Source organism: Dendrobates tinctorius, unplaced genomic scaffold, assembly GCF_039654945.1.
Source record: "Dendrobates tinctorius isolate UK_male_01 unplaced genomic scaffold, ASM3965494v1 ptg000223l, whole genome shotgun sequence".
NCBI lineage: Eukaryota > Metazoa > Chordata > Amphibia > Anura > Dendrobatidae > Dendrobates > Dendrobates tinctorius.
In genome coordinates, this window is record NW_027361890.1 from 6,341,275 (window position 1) to 6,367,299 (window position 26,025).

Genomic DNA, 26,025 nt, shown 5'->3' on the forward strand with positions numbered 1-26,025 from the left:
GGGAGAGGACACGTGGAGGGTTACTCACACGTGGTCGCCCGTTGGTGATTTGGGGAGATCGGATCCTCTCTATAGGATCCGTCGCCCCTATCTTATCTTCATAGAAAAAAAGGAAGGGAAAAAAGAAAAAAAAAAAAAAAAAAAATCTAGTCTGGAACTCCAGACTGCGTGTGCCTCCATCAGACACTAAGCAAAAAACTGAGTTACGCCCGGCCTAGGGGCGAGGGTGTATGCGGCGGAGGAGGAGCTAACTCTTTTTTTGTACACTTAGTGTCGGCCTCCAGACGGCAGAAGCACACACCCCACAGTCTCTGTGTCCCCCAATGAGACGAAGGAGAAAAGATTGGGGACCACTGCCCTACAGAATAACCTCTAGAGGGCAACTGGTGTGCGTCTCGGACAAAATTTTCAGAGGGTGGCTTCAGGACCCAACATCCTGTAGTGGGATCTGTGCTCACAGCCCAGCAGTATACAGTCCGAATAGCATTCACTAAAGACAATGGGTCTGCCATTGACTTCCCTTTCTCTACAGAGATGAGAGCAGGTTCACACTGAGCATATGTGACAGACATGAAAGAGTCTGGAGATGTGGTGAATGCTAACCTGCATGCAACATCATCCAGCATGACCGGTTTAGGGTATGTGCACACGTTACAGATTTGCCTGTGGAATTTTCTGCACAGAATCTGCATCTCTTACCAGAAAGGGCAGGTAAAAATCCGCGCAGCTTTGACGCGCTTTTTTATGCGGATTTGATGCGTTTTTGTAAGCTAAGTAATGATCTAGTATTTAACAAAAAGAAAAAAAAGGTGTGATGTAATTTCTTTGTCCAACCTCTTATTTTGCAAACTCCATTGAAGAATAATGTTTACACACACAGATAGATTTATAGATAGATCTATAGATAGATAGATATATAGTCAGAAATAGATAGATAGATATAGATAGATATGTAATACCAAGGCTGATGTTTATTAACGAACAATGTTTAATTTTAAAAAAAGGGAAAAAATGGTCTGGGTTCCCGCGCAATTTTCAGCACCAGAGAACCAGAGAGGGGAAGACGATGACTGGAGGCAGACAGTCATAGCCTAGGAAGGGACCATGGTTATTGCCCCCCCCCCCCCGGCTGAAAACATCTGCCCCCAGCCGCCCCAGAAATGGCGCATCTCTAAGGTGCGCCAAAGCTGGCACTTAGCCTCTCTTTTCCCACTGCCGTGTAGCAGTGGCATATGGGGTAATATTTTGGGGGTTGATGGCATCCTTGTATTGTAAGGTGACATCAAGCCCTGTTAGTAATGGAGAGGTGTCAATAAGATACCTATCCATTACTAATCCTAGAGTTGGTAAAGGGTTTTAAAAAAAAAACACAGGCAGAATAAAGTATTTTAATGAAAAAAAACAAAAAACATGAAACAGTTTCCCATCTTTATTGTATGCCTAATTCCTGCGACGCCCTCGATCACCTGTAAAAAAATAAAAATAAACCAACAGTATACTCCCTGTTCTGACATAATCCATTTAATAACGAGTGTCCCACGATGATCTCCCCTTTAGAGCAGTCACATCAGGAGACTTGACTGCTCTATAGTGCCTCCAGTGACACACTGACAGGAGATAATGGCTTCTGCAGTACATCACTGAAGAGGTTACCTGAGTGCATGCTCTCACTTTACGGCATTGCTGCGTGAGAATTTTCCCACACAGCAGAGCCGCAAGTGACAGCCTGAACTCCAGAGACCTCTGACGGCGGAGTGATACAATGACTGCAGGCATCCTCCCGCAGTGTATCACCCTGCCGATGTGACAGCTCTCCATGGGAGATCGTCGAGGGACAATTATTATTACATGGATTACATCGGAACAAGGAGTATACTATTGCTTTATTATGTTCATTTTTTTTTTTTACAACTGATCAAGGGCGTCAGGGATTAGCTATATGGCAAGTATGTATTCTATGTGTGTATGTGTTTTTGTTTTGTTTTTTGACACTTGAACACACTAGCCTGATGATGGGACTACCACTGTCCCATCGGCTAGCTGTCACTGTAGCAGGCATAGCCAAATGGGACTAGTAGTCACATTGAACGATGCCTGCCTGCATACAGACCCGCACACATACCCACCCACATTCTCCGCACACACAATCTCCGCCCACACACTCTTCCTCCTCTTTATCTGCAACGTTTCTCGCACCCACATCCGCAGCAAAATCGCAGATCTTTTTAAACCTGCGGTTTTGCCTGACTCAATGGAAGACAATGGGTGCAGAAACGCTGCAGATCCGCAAAAAGAATTGACATGCTGCGGAATATAAAACGCTGCAAATCCGCGCATATTTTTCAGCAGCATGTACACAACAAATCTCCATTTCCAATAGATAAACATTGGTGGTGTACTCTAGAAGGTGGAATGTGTGGTTAGGGAACTCCTGTAGTGTACATCCGTATGTTACCCCATTTTCAGAGTAAAAAAAAAAAAAAGTGATCAGCATAGGGTGAGTGTATTACCTAGCCAGAGAACTATCCAATTGATGTGCCCCAGCAACAGCTATGGGGATTCAAGCCTCTCCTCATCCACATGTATGTGTGTTTCCTATACAGTTATAGTAGGTGGAAGCGCACATACCCGGCCACCAGTCCACATGCAACTCACCATCACTGCAGCCGTCCAGCAGAATAACTACTGCAGCTGTTATTGGAAATGTAAAATGTGTTTTACCACGAATACAATACCCTCCTATATAATAATACAGGTCTTGGCTTTACATTAAAAGGAGTATTTAAAAAATGTATAATTTGTACTGTGTATTTTGTCATTACTGTCTGACCATAATGTGCCTCCCGAATAGCAGTAGAGCATAGAAGGCCCATGGCCAAAGCATGCAGTTATGGCCAGCAGGTCTCTCACATGAACTCCTCCTAAGCTTCCTGACAGTGGTCCTAATAGGATGTGGAGTAAACACATAGATCAGGATCATCCCTTTTGATATTGTGAACACTGCAACCAGGGGTCCTGAAACCCTGGGGAATGTGTATAGACTATAAATTGCCTCTAATAAAGTCATGTACTGTATTAGTCTATACATTGTCCCCAGGGTGTCAGGAGCACAGGCTGCATTATTCATAGGATCAAAAGGAGAGGATAAGTGCCGGCAATGTCCACTATCTATGCGCCTCAAAGGGTGTCAGGAGGGCTGACAGCAGATGTTCAAATAAGTAGTTCACACTAGTTCTTTAGCCGGACACCCTGGAGAGTGCATAGATAATGTATAGTGTCGTGCTTTACATCACTATTGACCTAGTGAATAATGAAGCCAGCAATTCTGACCCCACTGACACCTGGGGAGTCTGTATAGGCTGTATACTACTTGGACTGAAGATAAATGCAGGAAAGGTATGGTCTGTACACTTTCCCCAATGGCTGCATTGTTCATTAGCTCACAAGGGATGTAGAATACAGGCAATACACACTAAGTGCTCCCCATAATGCAATGCTCATATGATCAATAAGGGAGCGGAGTGAAGGCCCCTAAACATGTTAAACTAATGTTGGCCAAACCCTCGGATATCAATGAGTTCAGCCAAAAGTCTAATATGTATGGGAGCGCCAGCCAACTGATCATCGGGAAAGATGTCAACTGGGCATGTCCAAATTTGAACTGCCAATCGCATTGTCGCCTGGAAACAGGGCCGCCATCAGGGAAATACTGTCCTTACTGGCGTATGGAGCACCGTGAGGATCCTGCTGGTTCAATTAAAACCTATTGCCGTGCAGGCCCGCACAGCAATAGTTAAAAATCACCAGACAATCACAGGCTGGCAGCTGACGCCAGCGCGGATTTCGCCGGCTTATGGCGTCACGGTCGTACGCCGGGAAATCCACGTTTTAAAAGGATGGAGGAAACAACGACGCTGAACAGTGGCCAGGTAAGGAGAAAGTCTGTTTTTATAATTGAAAGCAGCAAGCCGCAATATGTACGCAAATTGGGAAGCATAATGGGATACATGAGGCAGGGTGGAGACACATGGTGCAGGATCATGAGGCAGGATCAGGTGAGACAGATGGGGCGGGATAGGGGAAACAAATAGGGCGGGATCAGGGAAGACACAGAGTAGGGCCTGGTCAAAACAGTCTACATAGTCGTGGTGGCAGCTTAAAAAAATGAAATGACAATAATCACACCGGCGCTGGGATAGACACACAGTAAACTCTAAAAGCTGCTGGCACACCTGGCGGATAAAGTGTGCTCTCCGCCGCCAAAATCCACAAAATAAACCTAAACAGAAAGTGGCCGCGCTGAAAGTACTGTGTGAAAAAAATGCAGTGGAGCTGAGAGTGCAAAAGAAATCTAAATACAATTGTAGGCAGTCATGGGACAGAATGGTGGTACTCACTCAAATGAATGCTGGCTGCCCGTGATGGTGGAACTCATGAAGCCACACGCGAGTCAAACATTGCAGGGAGCGTCCTCCCGTTTGCTCAAAAGGAAAAACACCAAACTCCCCACAGGAGAGCGCACCCCACGGGACGGCAAGCGGCCGATGGCGCCGCCGAGCAGTGGCGTGACGAGTGGGAGGGCGTGAACGGTGACGTCACCGGTCCGTACAAGACGGACATGTGCAAGGGCCAATCCTGACGCGTTTCGGGGGAACCGTCCCCCTTCCTCAAAAGTATGGAACTTGCAACTTGCACTACCGTTAACACTCTTTATACCCCCGCATCTCTTGTGCAGAATATACCGCACACATGCCCTGTTACTAACAGCAAAGTGCCCTCAGGCTGTATGTTAAAAACTAATACAAGTACATAAAAACAATACTTTAATAGACATTTAAAAGCGGACATAAAAATGGAATATAAAAACGGGATATAAAAACCCCCAAGAAAAATTGTATATGGAAATATATATAATATAAAAACGTGTATATATAAATATATCAAAATATAAACATACCCACAATAATTCTCTCTCTTATATGAGAGAGGGGAGTTTGGTGTTTTTCCTTTTGAGCAAACGGGAGGACGCTCCCTGCAATGTTTGACTCACGTGTGGCTTCATGAGTTCCACCATCACGGGCAGCCAGCATTCATTTGTGAGTGAGTACCACCATTCTGTCCCATGACTGCCTACAATTGTATTTAGATTTCTTTTGCACTCTCAGCTCCACTGCATTTTTTTCACACAGTACTTTCAGCGCGGCCACTTTCTGTTTAGTTTAAAAAAAATGTTTTGGACAAAAGAAAAGCTGCTGGCATCTCGTGATGGGAACTTAATGTGTGGCTGGTAAGGACGTGGTGCACGTGTGGTTTTCCAAGGGTGTGCGGTGGGACTGTGGAAGGTTCGAGGAGTGGAGGCAGGTCTGGGTGGAGCCTGGGCAGAGTCTCAAAAGGGCCCGAACATTTTGCAAGCATGGGCCCTGAAATTCATGGTGGCAGCCCTGCCTGGAAATAAGCCTTTGCCATACTTCTCCGGCGACAGCTTTCTCAAAGAGAAAACAGGAGCACTCAGCCGAATGAAAGTCGGATGAGATGGCTGCCGGCCAAGCCAAACGATCAGCCGAAGCATCTTTCAACGACAGCCATCTAATGTGTATGGCCAGCTTAAGATGTGATGCCATGCAAGTGCTACCAGCAAAACGGACAGGAATCTTTTGTTGAGTGATGTCCTAATTTGTGGTAGGAAAAAACCATAGAATGCTTTATTTTGCATATGTGGGCTGTTTTTTTTTAAATCATATTCATGGGAATATCCCTTTAAGAAGACTAGTCTGTGGAGATGGTAAAGACAGATTTTTCTTAATACAGTTATTATAGGTGGATGTGGTCACATTCTGCACTATGTGGTCCTAAATCAAGCACACCTTTTCAGACTAGTACTTGGGATTTTGTGCGCAGTGTGCAATTCAAACAATTTGTTAAGGTCACTCACCATTTCCTGTGACTTGCTCCCGGGGAATATAATTGCCAAAATGCAAATGAGCTGGAAAATTGCTCCACAAAAGAGTCCATAACGAAGTAAAGTCTCTAGGAAGGTCGGCTCTGGAATGTCAGGCGGCGAGAGATCCAGAGGTTCTGGCATTGTACTGGATGTTCGCCTAACAGCATGGAGAACACTAGGTTAAACCCATGGATTTCGTATTTTACACATATCTGCATTCTTCCTATGACTGTTGATTCATGAACAGTTCTACTAAATGGAAGGATAAATACAAGGTGAGGGTGAAAAGGGTGATGCCGTGGTGCAGACTGGCACTAGTGATCGGTGAACGTGCTCGGATAAGGTGTTATCTGAGAATGCTCATGTGCTAACCAAGTGTCTTCAGCGTGCTCGAAAAATATGTTTGAGTCCCAGCAGCTGTATGTCTCACGGCTGTGCGACAGCCCCAACACATGTATGGGATGAGTGTTTGTTAGACAATCCCTGCATGTCTAACAGCCACGAGACATGCAGCTGCGGGAACTCAAACATATTATTCAAAACGCTGAAAACACTCAGTTGGCACCGGTGCATGCCCAGATAACACCTCATCCGAGCACGTTCGCTCAACACTAGTTGGCCGCTCCTGCGGTTAGGATACTGTCACCTCAGCTGAATCTGCCATGATGGGAAACCTTCACCCATCAGGTAATATTTACATGAGACGGTGTTGTGCAATGTCTTTTTTTTGCAACTGAACACTCAAAAATTTTTGAAAAATTGCAGGTTGTTTTACTTTTTTTGCCACGAGTTTGTCATAATTATGGTACAAACAAAAAAACCTACAAAATTGAGTGAATACCCAATTAGTAAAATATGACCTGCTGGCCTGAGCCTGGAGATTGGACCTTCTACAGTGTTTGTCAATGGCTGACTCTCAATATTTATTGCCTGCATATTCTGCAGCGCTATCGTCTATATTCATTAGTACTGTAGCCAATGAATGGAGCGGTGGCACACATATGTTGCCACCACTCCATTCTGAACATTTCAGAGTCTTGTTTTGAAGGCCAGTAGTGGGAATAACCTTTTAAAAGGTCTGTCACCCCAAAACACTAATTCAACCACTTATACAGGTCCGTAGGGAACCCCTATAGAATCATACCTGTATCATAGATTTTAGTCGGCAGAGAAGTACAATGTATCACACGTGGTCAAAATTGTTGGCACCCCTCGTTTAATGACAAAAAAACCCACAATTGTCACAGAAATAACTTGAATCTGACAAAAGTAATAAATCAAAAATCTATGAAAGTGAACAAATGAAAGTCAGACATTGCTTTTCAACCATGCTTCCACAGAATTAAAAAAAAATAAAACTGATGAAATAGGCCTGGACAGAAATGATGATACCCTTAACTTAATATTTTGCTGCACAACCTTTTGAGGCAGTCACTGCAATCAAACGATTCCTGTAACTGTCAATGAGACTTCTGCACCTCTCGACAGGTATTTTGGCCCACTCCTCAGGAGCAAACTGCTCCAGTTGTCTCGTGTTTAAAGGTTGCCTTTTCCAGATGGCATGTGTCCGCTCTTTCCAAAGATGCACAATAGGGTTTAGGTCAGGGCTCATAGAAGGCCACTTCAGAATAGTCCAATGTTTTCCTCTTAGCCATTCTTGGGTGTTTTAGCTGTGTGTTTTGGGTCATTATCCTGTTGCAAGACCCATGACCTGTGACTGTGTCCAAGTTTTCTGACACTGGGCAGCACATTTCTCTCTAGAATCCCTTGATAGTTTTGAGATTTCATTGTACCCTGCACAGACTCTAGACACCCTGTGCCAGATGCAGCAAAGGAGCCCCAGAACATAACAGAGCCTCCTCCATGTTTCACAGTAGGGACAGTGTTCTTTTCTTGATATGCTTCATTTATCAGTCTGTGAACATAGAGCTGATGTGCCTTGCCAAAAAGTTCCATTTTTGTCTCATCTGTCCATAGGACATTCTCCCAGAAGCTTTGTAGCTTGTAAACATGTAGTTTGGCAAATTCCAGTCTGGATTTTTTATGATTTCTTTTTCAACAATGGTGTCCTCCTTGATCGTCTCCCATGAAGTCCACTTTGGCTCATACAACGTCAGATGGTGCAATCAGACACTGATGTTCCTTGAGCTTGAAGTTCACCTTTAATCTGTTTAGAAGTCTTTCTGGGCTCTCTTGTTACCATTCGTATTATCCATCTCTTTGATTTGTCATCAATTCTCCTCATGCGGCCAGGTCCAGGGAGGTTGGCTACAGTCCCATGGAGCTTAAATTTCTGAATAATATGTGCAACTGTAGTCACAGGAACATCAAACTGCTTGGAGATGGTCTTATCACTTTGACCTTTAATATGTGTGTCTATAATTTTCTTTCTAATCTCCTGAGACAACTCTTTCCTTCGCTTCCTCTGGTCCATGTTGAGTGTGATACACACGTCACCAAACATCACAGTGAGTATCTGTAGCCCTCTATACAGGCCCACTCACATATTCCAAGATTGTAGACACCTGTGATGCTAATTGGTGGACACACCTTGATTTAACATGTCCATTTTGTAACATTATTTTCAGGGTTACGATCATTTCAGTCCAGGACTATTTCATGAGTTTTATTTTTTTTTTTAAATTCTGTGGAAGCATGGTTGAAAAGCAATGTCTGACTTTCATTTGTTCATTTTCACAGAGTTTTGATTATTATTTTTGTCAGATTTAAGTTATTTCTGTCACCATTGTGGGTTTTTCTGTCATTAAACGAGGGGTACCAACAATTTTAACCACGTGTGTATTTAGTATGCAAAGTAAGGGGTTTTGGTGCATCCTTGGCATGACCAAGAGTTTAGTGCAACACTACACCCCCTCAATTTGAATACTGGGCACTTAGCCATATCTTAGACTAGCTGAAGAGCCCAGCGCTGCCCGGGCATAGTAACTAACTACAGTTAGTTATAACAGACTATAATGATATATATATATATACACACACACACAGATAGATAGACAGATAGATAGATACAGCTGAGTAGATAGCCCTGCCCACTCCGCATAGCCAAATTCACTATAATATCCCACATCATCCCGTCAGCCAGAGCCGCCGGACTACTACCCCTAATATCCCACATCATCCCATCAGAGCCACCAGACTACTACCCCTAATACCCCACATCATCCCGTCAGCCAGAGCCACCGGACTACTACCACTAATATCCCACATCATCCCGTCAGCCAGAGCCACCGGACTACTACCCCTAGTATCCCATATCGTCCTGTCAGCCAGAGCCACCGGACTACTACCCCTAACATCCCACATCATTCCGTCAGAGCCACTGGACTACTACCCGTAATATCCCACATCATCCCTTCAGCCAGAGCCACCGGACTACTACCCCTAATATCCCACATCATCCCATCAGCCAGAGCCACCGGACTACTACGCCTAATATCCCACATCATCCCTTCAGCCAGAGCCACCGGACTACTACCCCTAATATCCCACATCATCCCGTCAGTCAGAGCCACCGGACTACTACCCCTAATATCCCACATCATCCCATCAGCCAGAGCCACCGGACTACTACCCCTAATATCCCACATCATCCCATCAGCCAGAGCCACCGGACTACTACCCGTAATATCCCACATCATCCCTTCAGCCAGAGCCATCGGACTACCCCTAATATCCCACATCGTCCCGTCAGAGCCACCGGACAACTACCCCTAATATCCCACATGATCCCGTCAGCCAGAGCCACCGGACTACTACCCCTAATATCCCACATCATCACGTCAGCCAAAGACATCGGACTACTACCCCTAATATCCCACATCATCCCATCAGAGCCACCGGACTACTACCCTTAATATCCCACATGATCCCGTCAGCCAGAGCCACCGGACTACTACCTCTAATATGCCACATCATTCAGTCAGAGCCACCGGACTACTACCCCTAGTATCCCATATCGTCCTGTCAGCCAGAGCCACCGGACTACTACCCCTAACATCCCACATCATTCCGTCAGAGCCACTGGACTACTACCCGTAATATCCCATATCATCCCTTCAGCCAGAGCCACCGGACTACTACCCCTAATATCCCACATCATCCCATCAGCCAGAGCCACCGGACTACTACGCCTAATATCCCACATCATCCCTTCAGCCAGAGCCACCGGACTACTACCCCTAATATCCCACATCATCCCGTCAGTCAGAGCCACCGGACTACTACCCCTAATATCCCAAATCATCCCATCAGCCAGAGCCACCGGACTACTACCCCTAATATCCCACATCATCCCATCAGCCAGAGCCACCGGACTACTACCCGTAATATCCCACATCATCCCTTCAGCCAGAGCCATCGGACTACCCCTAATATCCCACATCGTCCCGTCAGAGCCACCGGACAACTACCCCTAATATCCCACATGATCCCGTCAGCCAGAGCCACCGGACTACTACCCCTAATATCCCACATCATCACGTCAGCCAAAGACATCGGACTACTACCCCTAATATCCCACATCATCCCATCAGAGCCACCGGACTACTACCCTTAATATCCCACATGATCCCGTCAGCCAGAGCCACCGGACTACTACCTCTAATATGCCACATCATTCAGTCAGAGCCACCGGACTACTACCCCTAATATCCCACATCATCCCTTCAGCCAGAGCCACCGGACTACTACCACTAATATCCCACTTCACCCCCTAAAGCCAGAGCCACTGGACTACTACCCCTAATATCCCACATCATCCCATCAGCCAGAGCCACCGGACTACTACCCCTAATATCCCACTTCACCCCCTAAAGCCAGAGCCACCGGACTACTACCCCTAATATCCCACATCATCCCTTCAGCCAGAGCCACCGGACTACTACCCCTAATATCCCACTTCACCCCCTAAAGCCAGAGCCACCGGACTACTACCCCTAATATCCCACATCATCACGTCAGCCAAAGCCACTGGACTACTACCCCTAATATCCCACATCATCCCTTCAGCCAGAGCCACCGGACTACTACCCCTAATATCCCACATCATCCCGTAAGCCAGAGCCACCGGACTACTACCCCTAATATCCCACATCATCCTGTCAGCCAGAGCCACCGGACTACTACCCCTAATATCCCACATCATCACGTCAGCCAGAGCCACTGGACTACTACCCCTAATATCCCACATCATCACGTCAGCCAGAGCCACTGGACTACTCCCTAATATCCCACATCATCCCATCAGCTAAAGCCATCGGACTACTACCCTTAATATCCCCCTTCACCCCCTAAAGCCAGAGCTACCGGACTACTACCTCTAATATCCCACATCATCCCGTCAGCCAGAGCCACCAGACTACTACCACTAATATGCCACATCATCCCGTCAGCCAGAGCCATTGGACTACTACCCCTAATATCCCACATCATCACGTCAGCCAGAGCCACTGGAGTACTACCCCTAATATCCCACATCATCCCGTCAGCCAGAGCCATTGGACTACTACCCCTAATTTCCCACATCATCACGTCAGCCAGAGCCACTGGACTACCACCACTAATATCCCACATCATTCCATCAGCCAGAGCCACCGGACTACCACCACTAATATCCTACATCATCCTGTCAGCCAGAGCCACAGGACTACTACCCCTAATATCCCACATCATCCCGTCAGAGCCACCGGACTACTACCACTAATATCGTACATCATCCCTTCAGCCAGAGCCACCGGACTACTACCCCTAATATCCCACTTCACCCCCTAAAGCCAGAGCCACCGGACTACCACCCCTAATATCCCACATCATCCTGTCAGCCAGAGCCACCGGACTACTACTCCTAATATGCCACATCATTCCGTCAGAGCCACCGGACTACTACCACTAATATCCCACATCATCCCTTCAGCCAGAGCCACCGGACTACTACCCCTAATATCCCACATCATCCCGTCAGTGAGAGCCACCGGACTACTCCGCCTAATATCCCGCATCATCCCGTCAGCCAGAGCCACCGGACTACTACCCCTAATATCCCACATCATCCCGTCAGCCAGAGCCACCGGACTACCCCTAATATCCCACATCGTCCCGTCAGAGCCACCGGACAACTACCCCTAATATCCCACATCATTCCGTCAGAGCCACCGGACTACTACCACTAATATCCCACATCATCCCGTCAGCCAGAGCCATCGGACTACTACCCATAATATCCCACATCATCACGTCAGCCAGAGCCATCGGACTACTACCCCTAATATCCCACATCATCACGTCAGCCAGAGCCACTGGACTACTCCCTAATATCCCACATCATCCCATCAGCTAAAGCCATCGGACTACTACCCTTAATATCCCCCTTCACCCCCTAAAGCCAGAGCCACCGGACTACTACCCCTAATATCCCACATCATCCCGTCAGGCAGAGCCACCAGACTACTACTCCTAATATGCCACATCATCCCGTCAGCCAGAGCCATTGGATTACTACCCCTAATATCCCACATCATCACGTCAGCCAGAGCCACTGGACTACCCCTAATATCCCACATCATCCCGTCAGCCAGAGCCATTGGACTACTACCCCTAATTTCCCACATCATCACGTCAGCCAGAGCCACTGGACTACCACCACTAATATCCCACATCATTCCATCAGCCAGAGCCACCGGACTACCACCACTAATATCCTACATCATCCTGTCAGCCAGAGCCACAGGACTACTACCCCTAATATCGCACATCATCCCGTCAGAGCCACCGGACTACTACCACTAATATCCCACATCATCCCTTCAGCCAGAGCCACCGGACTACTACCCCTAATATCCCACTTCACCCCCTAAAGCCAGAGCCACCGGACTACCACCCCTAATATCCCACTTCACCCCCTAAAGCCAGAGCCACCGGACTACCACCCCTAATATCCCACATCATCCTGTCAGCCAGAGCCACCGGACTACTACTCCTAATATGCCACATCATTCCGTCAGAGCCACCGGACTACTACCACTAATATCCCACATCATCCCTTCAGCCAGAGCCACCGGACTACTACCCCTAATATCCCACATCATCCCGTCAGTGAGAGCCACCGGACTACTACTCCTAATATCCCACATCATTCCGTCAGAGCCACCGAACTACTACCACTAATATCCCACATCATCCCGTCAGCCAGAGCCATCGGACTACTACCCCTAATATCCCACATCATCACGTCAGCCAGAGCCACTGGACTACTCCCTAATATCCCACATCATCACGTCAGCCAGAGCCACTGGACTACTACCTAATATCCCACATCATCCCATCAGCTAAAGCCATCGGACTACTACCCCTAATATCCCACATCATCACGTCAGCCAGAGCCACTGGACTACTACCCCTAATATCCCACATCATCCCGTCAGCCAGAGCCATTGGACTACTACCCCTAATTTCCCACATCATCACGTCAGCCAGAGCCACTGGACTACCACCACTAATATCCCACATCATTCCATCAGCCAGAGCCACCGGACTACCACCACTAATATCCTACATCATCCTGTCAGCCAGAGCCACAGGACTACTACCCCTAATATCCCACATCATCCCGTCAGAGCCACCGGACTACTACCACTAATATCCCACATCATCCCTTCAGCCAGAGCCACCGGACTACTACCCCTAATATCCCATATCATCCCATCAGCCAGAGCCATCGGACTACTACCCCTAATATCCCACTTCACCCCCCTAAAGCCAGAGCCACCGGACTACCACCCCTAATATCCCACATCATCCTGTCAGCCAGAGCCACCGGACTACTACTCCTAATATGCCACATCATTCCGTCAGAGCCACCGGACTACTACCACTAATATCCCACATCATCCCTTCAGCCAGAGCCACCGGACTACTACCCCTAATATCCCACATCATCCCGTCAGTGAGAGCCACCGGACTACTACTCCTAATATCCCACATCATTCCGTCAGAGCCACCGGACTACTACCACTAATATCTCACATCATCCCGTCAGCCAGAGCCATCGGACTACTACCCCTAATATCCCACATCATCACGTCTGCCAGAGCCATCGGACTACTACCCCTAATATCCCACATCATCCCATCAGCTAGAGCCATCGGACTACTACCCCTAATATCCCACTCCACCCCCTAAAGCCAGAGCCACCGGACTACTACCCCTAATATCCCACATCATCCCTACAGCCAGAGCCACCGGACTACTACTCCTAATATGCCACATCATTCCGTCAGAGCCACCGGACTACTACCACTAATATCCCACATCATCCATTCAGCCAGAGCCACTGGACTACTACCCCTAATATCCCACATCATCCCTTCAGCCAGAGCCACCGGACTACTACCACTAATATCCCACATCATCCCGTCAGCCAGAGCCACCGGACTACTACTCCTAATATCCCACTTCACCCCCTAAAGCCAGAGCCACCGGACTACTACCCCTAATATCCCACATCATCCCTACAGCCAGAGCCACCGGACTACTACTCCTAATATGCCACATCATTCCGTCAGAGCCACCGGACTACTACCACTAATATCCCACATCATCCCTTCAGCCAGAGCCACTGGACTACTACCCCTAATATCCCACATCATCCCTTCAGCCAGAGCCACCGGACTACTACCACTAATATACATCATCACGTCAGCCAGAGCCATCGGACTACTACCCCTAATATCCCACATCATCCCGTCAGAGCCACCGGACAACTACCACTAATATCCCACATGATCCCGTCAGCCAGAGCCACCGGACTACTACCCCTAATATCCCACATCATCACGTCAGCCAAAGACATCGGACTACTACCCCTAATATCCCACATCATCCCGTCAGAGCCACCGGACTACTACCCTTAATATCCCACATGATCCCGTCAGCCAGAGCCAGCGGACTACTACCTCTAATATGCCACATCATTCTGTCAGAGCCACCGGACTACTACCCCTAATATTCCACATCATCCCTTCAGCCAGAGCCACCGGACTACTACCACTAATATCTCACATCATCCCTTTAGCCAGAGCCATTGGACTACTACCCCTAATATCCCACTTCATCTCCTAAAGCCAGAGCCACCGGACTACTACCCCTAATATCCCACATCATCCCTTCAGCCAGAGCCACCGGACTACTACCACTAATATCCCACTTCACCCCCTAAAGCCAGAGCCACTGGACTACTACCCCTAATATCCCACATCATCCCATCAGCCACAGCCATTGGACTACTACCCCTAATTTCCCACATCATCACGTCAGCCAAAGCCACTGGACTACTACCCCTAATATCCCACATCATCCCATCAGCCAGAGCCATCGGACTACTACCCCTAATATCCCACTTCACCCCCTAAAGCCAGAGCCACCGGACTACTACCCCTAATATCCCACATCATCACATCAGCCAGAGCCGCTGGACTACTACCCCTAATATCCCACATCATCCCTTCAGCCAGAGCCACCGGACTACTACCCCTAATATCCCACATCATCCCTTCCGCCAGAGCCACCGGACTACTACCCCTAATATCCCACATCATCCCTTCAGCCAGAGCCACCGGACTACTACCACTAATATCCCACATCATCCCGTCAGCCAGAGCCACTGGAATACTACCCCTAATTTCCCGCATCATCACGTCAGCCAGAGCCACTGGACTACCACCACTAATATCCCACATCATCCCATCAGCCAGAGCCACCGGACTACTACCTCTAATATGCCACATCATTCCGTCAGAGCCACCGGACTACTACGCCTAATATCCCACATCATCCCTTCAGCCAGAGCCACCGGACTACTACCACTAATATCCCACTTCACCCCCTAAAGCCAGAGCCACTGGACTACTACCCCTAATATCCCACATCATCCCATCAGCCAGAGCCATCGGACTACTACCCCTAATATCCCACTTCACCCCCTAAAGCCAGAGCCACCGGACTACTACCCCTAATATCCCACATCATCACGTCAGCCAAAGCCACTGGACTACTACCCCTAATATCCCACATCATCCCTTCAGCCAGAGCCACCGGACTACTACCCCTAATATCCCACATCATCCCGTAAGCCAGAGCCACCGGACTACTACCCCTAATATCCCACATCATCACGTCAGCCAGAGCCACTGGACTACTCCCTTATATCCCACATCATCACGTCAGCCAGAGCCACTGGACTACTCCCTAATATCCCACATCATCCCATCAGCTAAAGCCATCGGACTACTACCCTTAATATCCCCCTTCACCCCCTAAAGCCAGAGCTACCGGACTACTACCCCTAATATCCCACATCATCCCGTCAGCCAGAGCCACCAGACTACTACTACTAATATGCCACATCATCCCGTCAGCCAGAGCCACTGGACTACTACCCCTAATATCCCACATCATCACGTCAGCCAGAGCCACTGGACTACTACCCCTAATATCCCACATCATCCCGTCAGCCAGAGCCATTGGACTACTACCCCTAATTTCCCACATCATCACGTCAGCCAGAGCCACTGGACTACCACCACTAATGTCCCACATCATTCCATCAGCCAGAGCCACCGGACTACCACCACTAATATCCTACATCATCCTGTCAGCCAGAGCCACAGGACTACTACCCCTAATATCCCACATCATCCCGTCAGAGCCACCGGACTACTACCACTAATATCCCACATCATCCCTTCAGCCAGAGCCACCGGACTACTACCCCTAATATCCCACTTCACCCCCTAAAGCCAGAGCCACCGGACTACCACCCCTAATATCCCACATCATCCTGTCAGCCAGAGCCACCGGACTACTACTCCTAATATGCCACATCATCCTGTCAGCCAGAGCCACCGGACAACTACCCCTAATATCCCACATCATTCCGTCAGAGCCACCGGACTACTACCACTAATATCCCACATCATCCCTTCAGCCAGAGCCACCGGACTACTACCCCTAATATCCCACATCATCCCGTCAGTGAGAGCCACCGGACTACTCCGCCTAATATCCCGCATCATCCCGTCAGCCAGAGCCACCGGACTACTACCCCTAATATCCCACATCATCCCGTCAGCCAGAGCCACCGGACTACCCCTAATATCCCACATCGTCCCGTCAGAGCCACCGGACAACTACCCCTAATATCCCACATCATTCCGTCAGAGCCACCGGACTACTACCACTAATATCCCACATCATCCCGTCAGCCAGAGCCATCGGACTACTACCCATAATATCCCACATCATCACGTCAGCCAGAGCCATCGGACTACTACCCCTAATATCCCACATCATCACGTCAGCCAGAGCCACTGGACTACTCCCTAATATCCCACATCATCCCATCAGCTAAAGCCATCGGACTACTACCCTTAATATCCCCCTTCACCCCCTAAAGCCAGAGCCACCGGACTACTACCCCTAATATCCCACATCATCCCGTCAGGCAGAGCCACCAGACTACTACTCCTAATATGCCACATCATCCCGTCAGCCAGAGCCATTGGATTACTACCCCTAATATCCCACATCATCACGTCAGCCAGAGCCACTGGACTACCCCTAATATCCCACATCATCCCGTCAGCCAGAGCCATTGGACTACTACCCCTAATTTCCCACATCATCACGTCAGCCAGAGCCACTGGACTACCACCACTAATATCCCACATCATTCCATCAGCCAGAGCCACCGGACTACCACCACTAATATCCTACATCATCCTGTCAGCCAGAGCCACAGGACTACTACCCCTAATATCGCACATCATCCCGTCAGAGCCACCGGACTACTACCACTAATATCCCACATCATCCCTTCAGCCAGAGCCACCGGACTACTACCCCTAATATCCCACTTCACCCCCTAAAGCCAGAGCCACCGGACTACCACCCCTAATATCCCACTTCACCCCCTAAAGCCAGAGCCACCGGACTACCACCCCTAATATCCCACATCATCCTGTCAGCCAGAGCCACCGGACTACTACTCCTAATATGCCACATCATTCCGTCAGAGCCACCGGACTACTACCACTAATATCCCACATCATCCCTTCAGCCAGAGCCACCGGACTACTACCCCTAATATCCCACATCATCCCGTCAGTGAGAGCCACCGGACTACTACTCCTAATATCCCACATCATTCCGTCAGAGCCACCGAACTACTACCACTAATATCCCACATCATCCCGTCAGCCAGAGCCATCGGACTACTACCCCTAATATCCCACATCATCACGTCAGCCAGAGCCACTGGACTACTCCCTAATATCCCACATCATCACGTCAGCCAGAGCCACTGGACTACTACCTAATATCCCACATCATCCCATCAGCTAAAGCCATCGGACTACTACCCCTAATATCCCACATCATCACGTCAGCCAGAGCCACTGGACTACTACCCCTAATATCCCACATCATCCCGTCAGCCAGAGCCATTGGACTACTACCCCTAATTTCCCACATCATCACGTCAGCCAGAGCCACTGGACTACCACCACTAATATCCCACATCATTCCATCAGCCAGAGCCACCGGACTACCACCACTAATATCCTACATCATCCTGTCAGCCAGAGCCACAGGACTACTACCCCTAATATCCCACATCATCCCGTCAGAGCCACCGGACTACTACCACTAATATCCCACATCATCCCTTCAGCCAGAGCCACCGGACTACTACCCCTAATATCCCATATCATCCCATCAGCCAGAGCCATCGGACTACTACCCCTAATATCCCACTTCACCCCCCTAAAGCCAGAGCCACCGGACTACCACCCCTAATATCCCACATCATCCTGTCAGCCAGAGCCACCGGACTACTACTCCTAATATGCCACATCATTCCGTCAGAGCCACCGGACTACTACCACTAATATCCCACATCATCCCTTCAGCCAGAGCCACCGGACTACTACCCCTAATATCCCACATCATCCCGTCAGTGAGAGCCACCGGACTACTACTCCTAATATCCCACATCATTCCGTCAGAGCCACCGGACTACTACCACTAATATCTCACATCATCCCGTCAGCCAGAGCCATCGGACTACTACCCCTAATATCCCACATCATCACGTCTGCCAGAGCCATCGGACTACTACCCCTAATATCCCACATCATCCCATCAGCTAGAGCCATCGGACTACTACCCCTAATATCCCACTCCACCCCCTAAAGCCAGAGCCACCGGACTACTACCCCTAATATCCCACATCATCCCTACAGCCAGAGCCACCGGACTACTACTCCTAATATGCCACATCATTCCGTCAGAGCCACCGGACTACTACCACTAATATCCCACATCATCCATTCAGCCAGAGCCACTGGACTACTACCCCTAATATCCCACATCATCCCTTCAGCCAGAGCCACCGGACTACTACCACTAATATCCCACATCATCCCGTCAGCCAGAGCCACCGGACTACTACTCCTAATATCCCACTTCACCCCCTAAAGCCAGAGCCACCGGACTACTACCCCTAATATCCCACATCATCCCTACAGCCAGAGCCACCGGACTACTACTCCTAATATGCCACATCATTCCGTCAGAGCCACCGGACTACTACCACTAATATCCCACATCATCCCTTCAGCCAGAGCCACTGGACTACTACCCCTAATATCCCACATCATCCCTTCAGCCAGAGCCACCGGACTACTACCACTAATATACATCATCACGTCAGCCAGAGCCATCGGACTACTACCCCTAATATCCCACATCATCCCGTCAGAGCCACCGGACAACTACCACTAATATCCCACATGATCCCGTCAGCCAGAGCCACCGGACTACTACCCCTAATATCCCACATCATCACGTCAGCCAAAGACATCGGACTACTACCCCTAATATCCCACATCATCCCGTCAGAGCCACCGGACTACTACCCTTAATATCCCACATGATCCCGTCAGCCAGAGCCAGCGGACTACTACCTCTAATATGCCACATCATTCCGTCAGAGCCACCGGACTACTACCCCTAATATTCCACATCATCCCTTCAGCCAGAGCCACCGGACTACTACCACTAATATCTCACATCATCCCTTTAGCCAGAGCCATTGGACTACTACCCCTAATATCCCACTTCATCTCCTAAAGCCAGAGCCACCGGACTACTACCCCTAATATCCCACATCATCCCTTCAGCCAGAGCCACCGGACTACTACCACTAATATCCCACTTCACCCCCTAAAGCCAGAGCCACTGGACTACTACCCCTAATATCCCACATCATCCCATCAGCCACAGCCATTGGACTACTACCCCTAATTTCCCACATCATCACGTCAGCCAAAGCCACTGGACTACTACCCCTAATATCCCACATCATCCCATCAGCCAGAGCCATCGGACTACTACCCCTAATATCCCACTTCACCCCCTAAAGCCAGAGCCACCGGACTACTACCCCTAATATCCCACATCATCACATCAGCCAGAGCCGCTGGACTACTACCCCTAATATCCCACATCATCCCTTCAGCCAGAGCCACCGGACTACTACCCCTAATATCCCACATCATCCCTTCCGCCAGAGCCACCGGACTACTACCCCTAATATCCCACATCATCCCTTCAGCCAGAGCCACCGGACTACTACCACTAATATCCCACATCATCCCGTCAGCCAGAGCCACTGGAATACTACCCCTAATTTCCCGCATCATCACGTCAGCCAGAGCCACTGGACTACCACCACTAATATCCCACATCATCCCATCAGCCAGAGCCACCGGACTACTACCTCTAATATGCCACATCATTCCGTCAGAGCCACCGGACTACTACGCCTAATATCCCACATCATCCCTTCAGCCAGAGCCACCGGACTACTACCACTAATATCCCACTTCACCCCCTAAAGCCAGAGCCACTGGACTACTACCCCTAATATCCCACATCATCCCATCAGCCAGAGCCATCGGACTACTACCCCTAATATCCCACTTCACCCCCTAAAGCCAGAGCCACCGGACTACTACCCCTAATATCCCACATCATCACGTCAGCCAAAGCCACTGGACTACTACCCCTAATATCCCACATCATCCCTTCAGCCAGAGCCACCGGACTACTACCCCTAATATCCCACATCATCCCGTAAGCCAGAGCCACCGGACTACTACCCCTAATATCCCACATCATCACGTCAGCCAGAGCCACTGGACTACTCCCTTATATCCCACATCATCACGTCAGCCAGAGCCACTGGACTACTCCCTAATATCCCACATCATCCCATCAGCTAAAGCCATCGGACTACTACCCTTAATATCCCCCTTCACCCCCTAAAGCCAGAGCTACCGGACTACTACCCCTAATATCCCACATCATCCCGTCAGCCAGAGCCACCAGACTACTACTACTAATATGCCACATCATCCCGTCAGCCAGAGCCACTGGACTACTACCCCTAATATCCCACATCATCACGTCAGCCAGAGCCACTGGACTACTACCCCTAATATCCCACATCATCCCGTCAGCCAGAGCCATTGGACTACTACCCCTAATTTCCCACATCATCACGTCAGCCAGAGCCACTGGACTACCACCACTAATGTCCCACATCATTCCATCAGCCAGAGCCACCGGACTACCACCACTAATATCCTACATCATCCTGTCAGCCAGAGCCACAGGACTACTACCCCTAATATCCCACATCATCCCGTCAGAGCCACCGGACTACTACCACTAATATCCCACATCATCCCTTCAGCCAGAGCCACCGGACTACTACCCCTAATATCCCACTTCACCCCCTAAAGCCAGAGCCACCGGACTACCACCCCTAATATCCCACATCATCCTGTCAGCCAGAGCCACCGGACTACTACTCCTAATATGCCACATCATCCTGTCAGCCAGAGCCACCGGACAACTACCCCTAATATCCCACATCATTCCGTCAGAGCCACCGGACTACTACCACTAATATCCCACATCATCCCTTCAGCAAGAGCCACCGGACTACTACCCCTAATATCCCACATCATCCCTTCCGCCAGAGCCACCGGACTACTACCCCTAATATCCCACATCATCCCTTCAGTCAGAGCCACCGGACTACTACCACTAATATCCCACATCATCCCGTCAGCCAGAGCCACTGGATTACTACCCCTAATTTCCCACATCATCACGTCAGCCAGAGCCACTGGACTACTACCTCTAATATCCCACATCATCCCATCAGCCAGAGCCACCGGACTACCACCCCTAATATCCTACATCATCCTGTCAGCCAGAGCCACCGGACTACCACCCCTAATATCCTACATCATCCTGTCAGCCAGAGCCACAGGACTACTACCCCTAATATCCCACATCATCCCGTCAGAGCCACTGGACTACTACCACTAATATCCCACATCATCCCATCAGCCAGAGCCACCGGACTACCACCCCTAATATCCTACATCATCCTGTCAGCCAGAGCCACCGGACTACTACCCCTAATATCCCACATCATCACGTCAGCCAGAGCCAGTGGACTACTACCACTAATATCCCACATCATCCCATCAGCCACCGGACTACCACCCCTAATATCCTACATCATCCTGTCAGCCAGAGCCACCGGACTACTACCCCTAATATCCCACATCATCACATCAGCCAGAGCCACTGGACTACTCCCTAATATCCCACATCATCCCTTCAGCTAAAGCCATCGGACTACTACGCTTAATATCCCCCTTCACCCCCTAAAGCCAGAGCTACCGGACTACTACCCCTAATATCCCACATCATCCCGTCAGCCAGAGCCACCGGACTACTACTCCTAATATCCCACATCATCACGTCAGCCAGAGCCATTGGACTACTACCACTAATATCCCACATCATCCCGTCAGCCAGAGCCACTGGATTACTACCCCTAATATCCCACATCATCACGTCAGCCAGAGCCAGTGGACTACTACCACTAATATCCCACATCATCCCATCAGCCAGAGCCACCGGACTACCACCCCTAATATCCTACATCATCCTGTCAGCCAGAGCCACCGGACTACTACCCCTAATATCCCACATCATCACGTCAGCCAGAGCCAGTGGACTACTACCACTAATATCCCACATCATCCCATCAGCCAGAGCCACCGGACTACCACCCCTAATATCCTACATCATCCTGTCAGCCAGAGCCACCGGACTACTACCCCTAATATCCCACATCATCACATCAGCCAGAGCCACTGGACTACTCCCTAATATCCCACATCATCCCTTCAGCTAAAGCCATCGGACTACTACGCTTAATATCCCCCTTCACCCCCTAAAGCCAGAGCTACCGGACTACTACCCCTAATATCCCACATCATCCCGTCAGAGCCACCGGACTACTACCCCTAATATCCCACATCATCCCGTCAGCCAGAGCCACCAGACTACTACCACTAATATCGCACATCATCCCGTCAGCCAGAGCCACTGGACTACTACCACTAATATCCCACATCATCCCGTCAGCCAGAGCCACCAGACTACTACCCCTAATATCCCACATCATCCCGTCAGCCAGAGCCACTGGACTACTACCACTACTATCCCACATCATCACATTAGCCAGAGTCACCGGACTACTACCCCTAATATCCCACATCATCCCATCAGCCAAAGCCACTGGACTACTACCCCTAATATCCCACATCATCCCATCAGCCAGAGCCACTGGACTACTACCACTAATATCCCACATCATCCCATTAGCCAGAGTCACCGGACTACTACCCCTAATATCCCACATCATCCCGTCAGCCAGAGCCACCGGACTACTACCACTAATATCCCACATCCTAACTTCCATACCGGGGATCCCTATAAGAGGGAAGATGTGCCTATGGGATGGAGGATGGAGGATGTGTGATGGGTATATGGGCAGGGAGGGGGAAATTCATTTCTGTCATGTGCTCTGCTCCTTTCTGGGGGGCAGACAATGGCTGAGAGCTTATGTTCCCGGGGATGCTAGATTTCTCCCACTATGGCAGTGTCTGCTGAGGTGTTGTCATGGAGTGAGAAAACTAATGATTACAGCAACCAATCACAGCTCAGTTTCTTTGCTTAGTGATTGGTTGCAAGGAAAACTGTTGCTCATAACAACCAATCACAGCTCAGCCTCTTTTAAACAGCTCTGGTGAAATGAAAGATGCTTTGTGATTGGTTGGTGATACACACACATACATTCACTTTTATACAAATAGATGATTGAAGTCAAATAGTGGCTGTGAACCTCCAGAATGACAGTGCATGAGGCTAGCTGTGCTCAGTGTCAGTGTGCACGCTTATCGCTGGCTCCTGCTTGCAATACAGTTCCACAGACAGGAGCCAGGGATGACGGCGCACAGTGTGTAAGTGGCGCGTGGATTGGATCCTGCAGTATCAGTTCTCATTGCGGGCTACCGTCTGTGCCCTAAGCCCGAGACTGTACTACAAACAAGATCCAGCTGGGAAAATCCATAAGGACACTATATGGGTGTAGCTTAGCTCTTGTAGTGTCCGTGCTGACTCTCATCGATGGCTCCTGTGTGCGGCCTGGTACTGTAACTGAAAACTGTAACCAGTAATGAGAGTGCGCACTGAGCTGGAGCAGTGTCACTATGCAGCAGCTGACTCTTAGGGTATGTGCACACGCTGCGGATTGCAGTGCGGATTTGGCAGCGCGGATTTTGTAAGATCCGCAGGTAAATCTGCAGGTCGAAAGACCTGCGGTTTTACCTTTGGATTATCCTGCGGTTTTTCATCTCTACAATGGAGGAGATTGCAAACCACAGCGAATCCGCAGAAAGAATTGACATGTCAATTCTTTCTGCGGATTGAAAACCGCAGATAATCCGCGCGGAAAAATCTGCACTGCAGTTTTTAATATCCATAGGAATAATGGTACTGTACACCGCAGCATGTGCACACACCCTTACTGAAATCTATCCTACAGGTATGAGGCTTATTGGGTAAGGGCCTACACATCTGTATGAGTGGCCTAATTAGTATTTTGGGGGTGACAGATTCCCTTTAACTTTCTGTCAGCAGATAGGAATGACAACTTTGCAGATGGCTCAGTTCGGGGGCCCCGTACTTATTACACGTCATTTCCCATGTCCGTCATGGGCTGGATTGTGGTTATTATAACGGGCAGCCATTTTACTAGCACCTGACCGAGCCCATTATTAGTCTATGGGGCACCAGTGACAGCCATCATACAGAGGATCTGGAAGCCATTAGGGACAAGGTCACAACCCTAATGTCTGTCAGAGAGGACAGTCTGGTTGCCAAGGCGACAGCACACCAGAGGCTGTGACAGGCGCCACCAGGTAAATATAGGACTGTCTATAGGAAAATGTGCAGCTTGTACTGCAGCGTGGAATATGCTATAAAAACAAGAATCATTATTTTCAAGTGAACAGATTTTAGAAGCTGAAAAGTAAGGTTAGTGGGTCAGTATGGCCAGGCACAGTAATGGCACGTCCTCACAGACATTCACCTGCTGTATAACACACTGCATGATTACACTCACAGACAAAGGCAGCCGCAGCCCCGGCAGATCACCAGGAAGGGATTGTACAGCAGCAGGAAGTGACGAGCTGCCATGGAATGGGATGGTATCGGGAGAAGTCATTGTGTCTGCGCTCACTGCACGCTGGGATTGGTCTCCATAAAAATGGCGGCGGCTGTGGTGGGTGCTCCGTGCTGCGCAGACCCTACCGGCTGTACCGTGGCCGTGCTGCAGCCGTGACGGGGTGTGCTGGGAGTTGTAGTTTTACTGAATGTTGGGTTAAAACCTTTATCCTGTAAACGTTACACTGTGTATAATGACAGCAACATATAAAATAAGGAGAAATAAGAAGTGTGCTCCAGTGGCATATAGCACACCAAATATTGCAAATGGCTGGCTTGGCTAGTGAGTTTGGAAGCTCTTGTGAGGCAGGTGCCGTGCACCACCTCATACACGGATGGGGCAGAGTTGGCGCTCA

The 26,025-nt window shown here is 49.2% G+C and overlaps 1 protein-coding gene across 1 annotated transcript in view; it reads right to left on the reverse strand.

Annotated features, from left to right (window-relative positions):
• The window catches only part of MANBAL (mannosidase beta like), a 35,792-nt gene extending 10,066 nt beyond the window's left edge, over positions 1-25,726 (reverse strand). The window contains exons 1-2 of the mRNA XM_073555283.1: positions 25,569-25,726; positions 5,933-6,098 (exon numbers count right to left, since the gene is read on the reverse strand). Of these exons, the coding sequence (XP_073411384.1) occupies positions 5,933-6,098; positions 25,569-25,642 (240 nt within the window). The 5' untranslated portion in view covers positions 25,643-25,726. The remainder of the gene's footprint in view (positions 1-5,932; positions 6,099-25,568) is intronic.
• Positions 25,727-26,025: the final 299 nt, after the last annotated feature.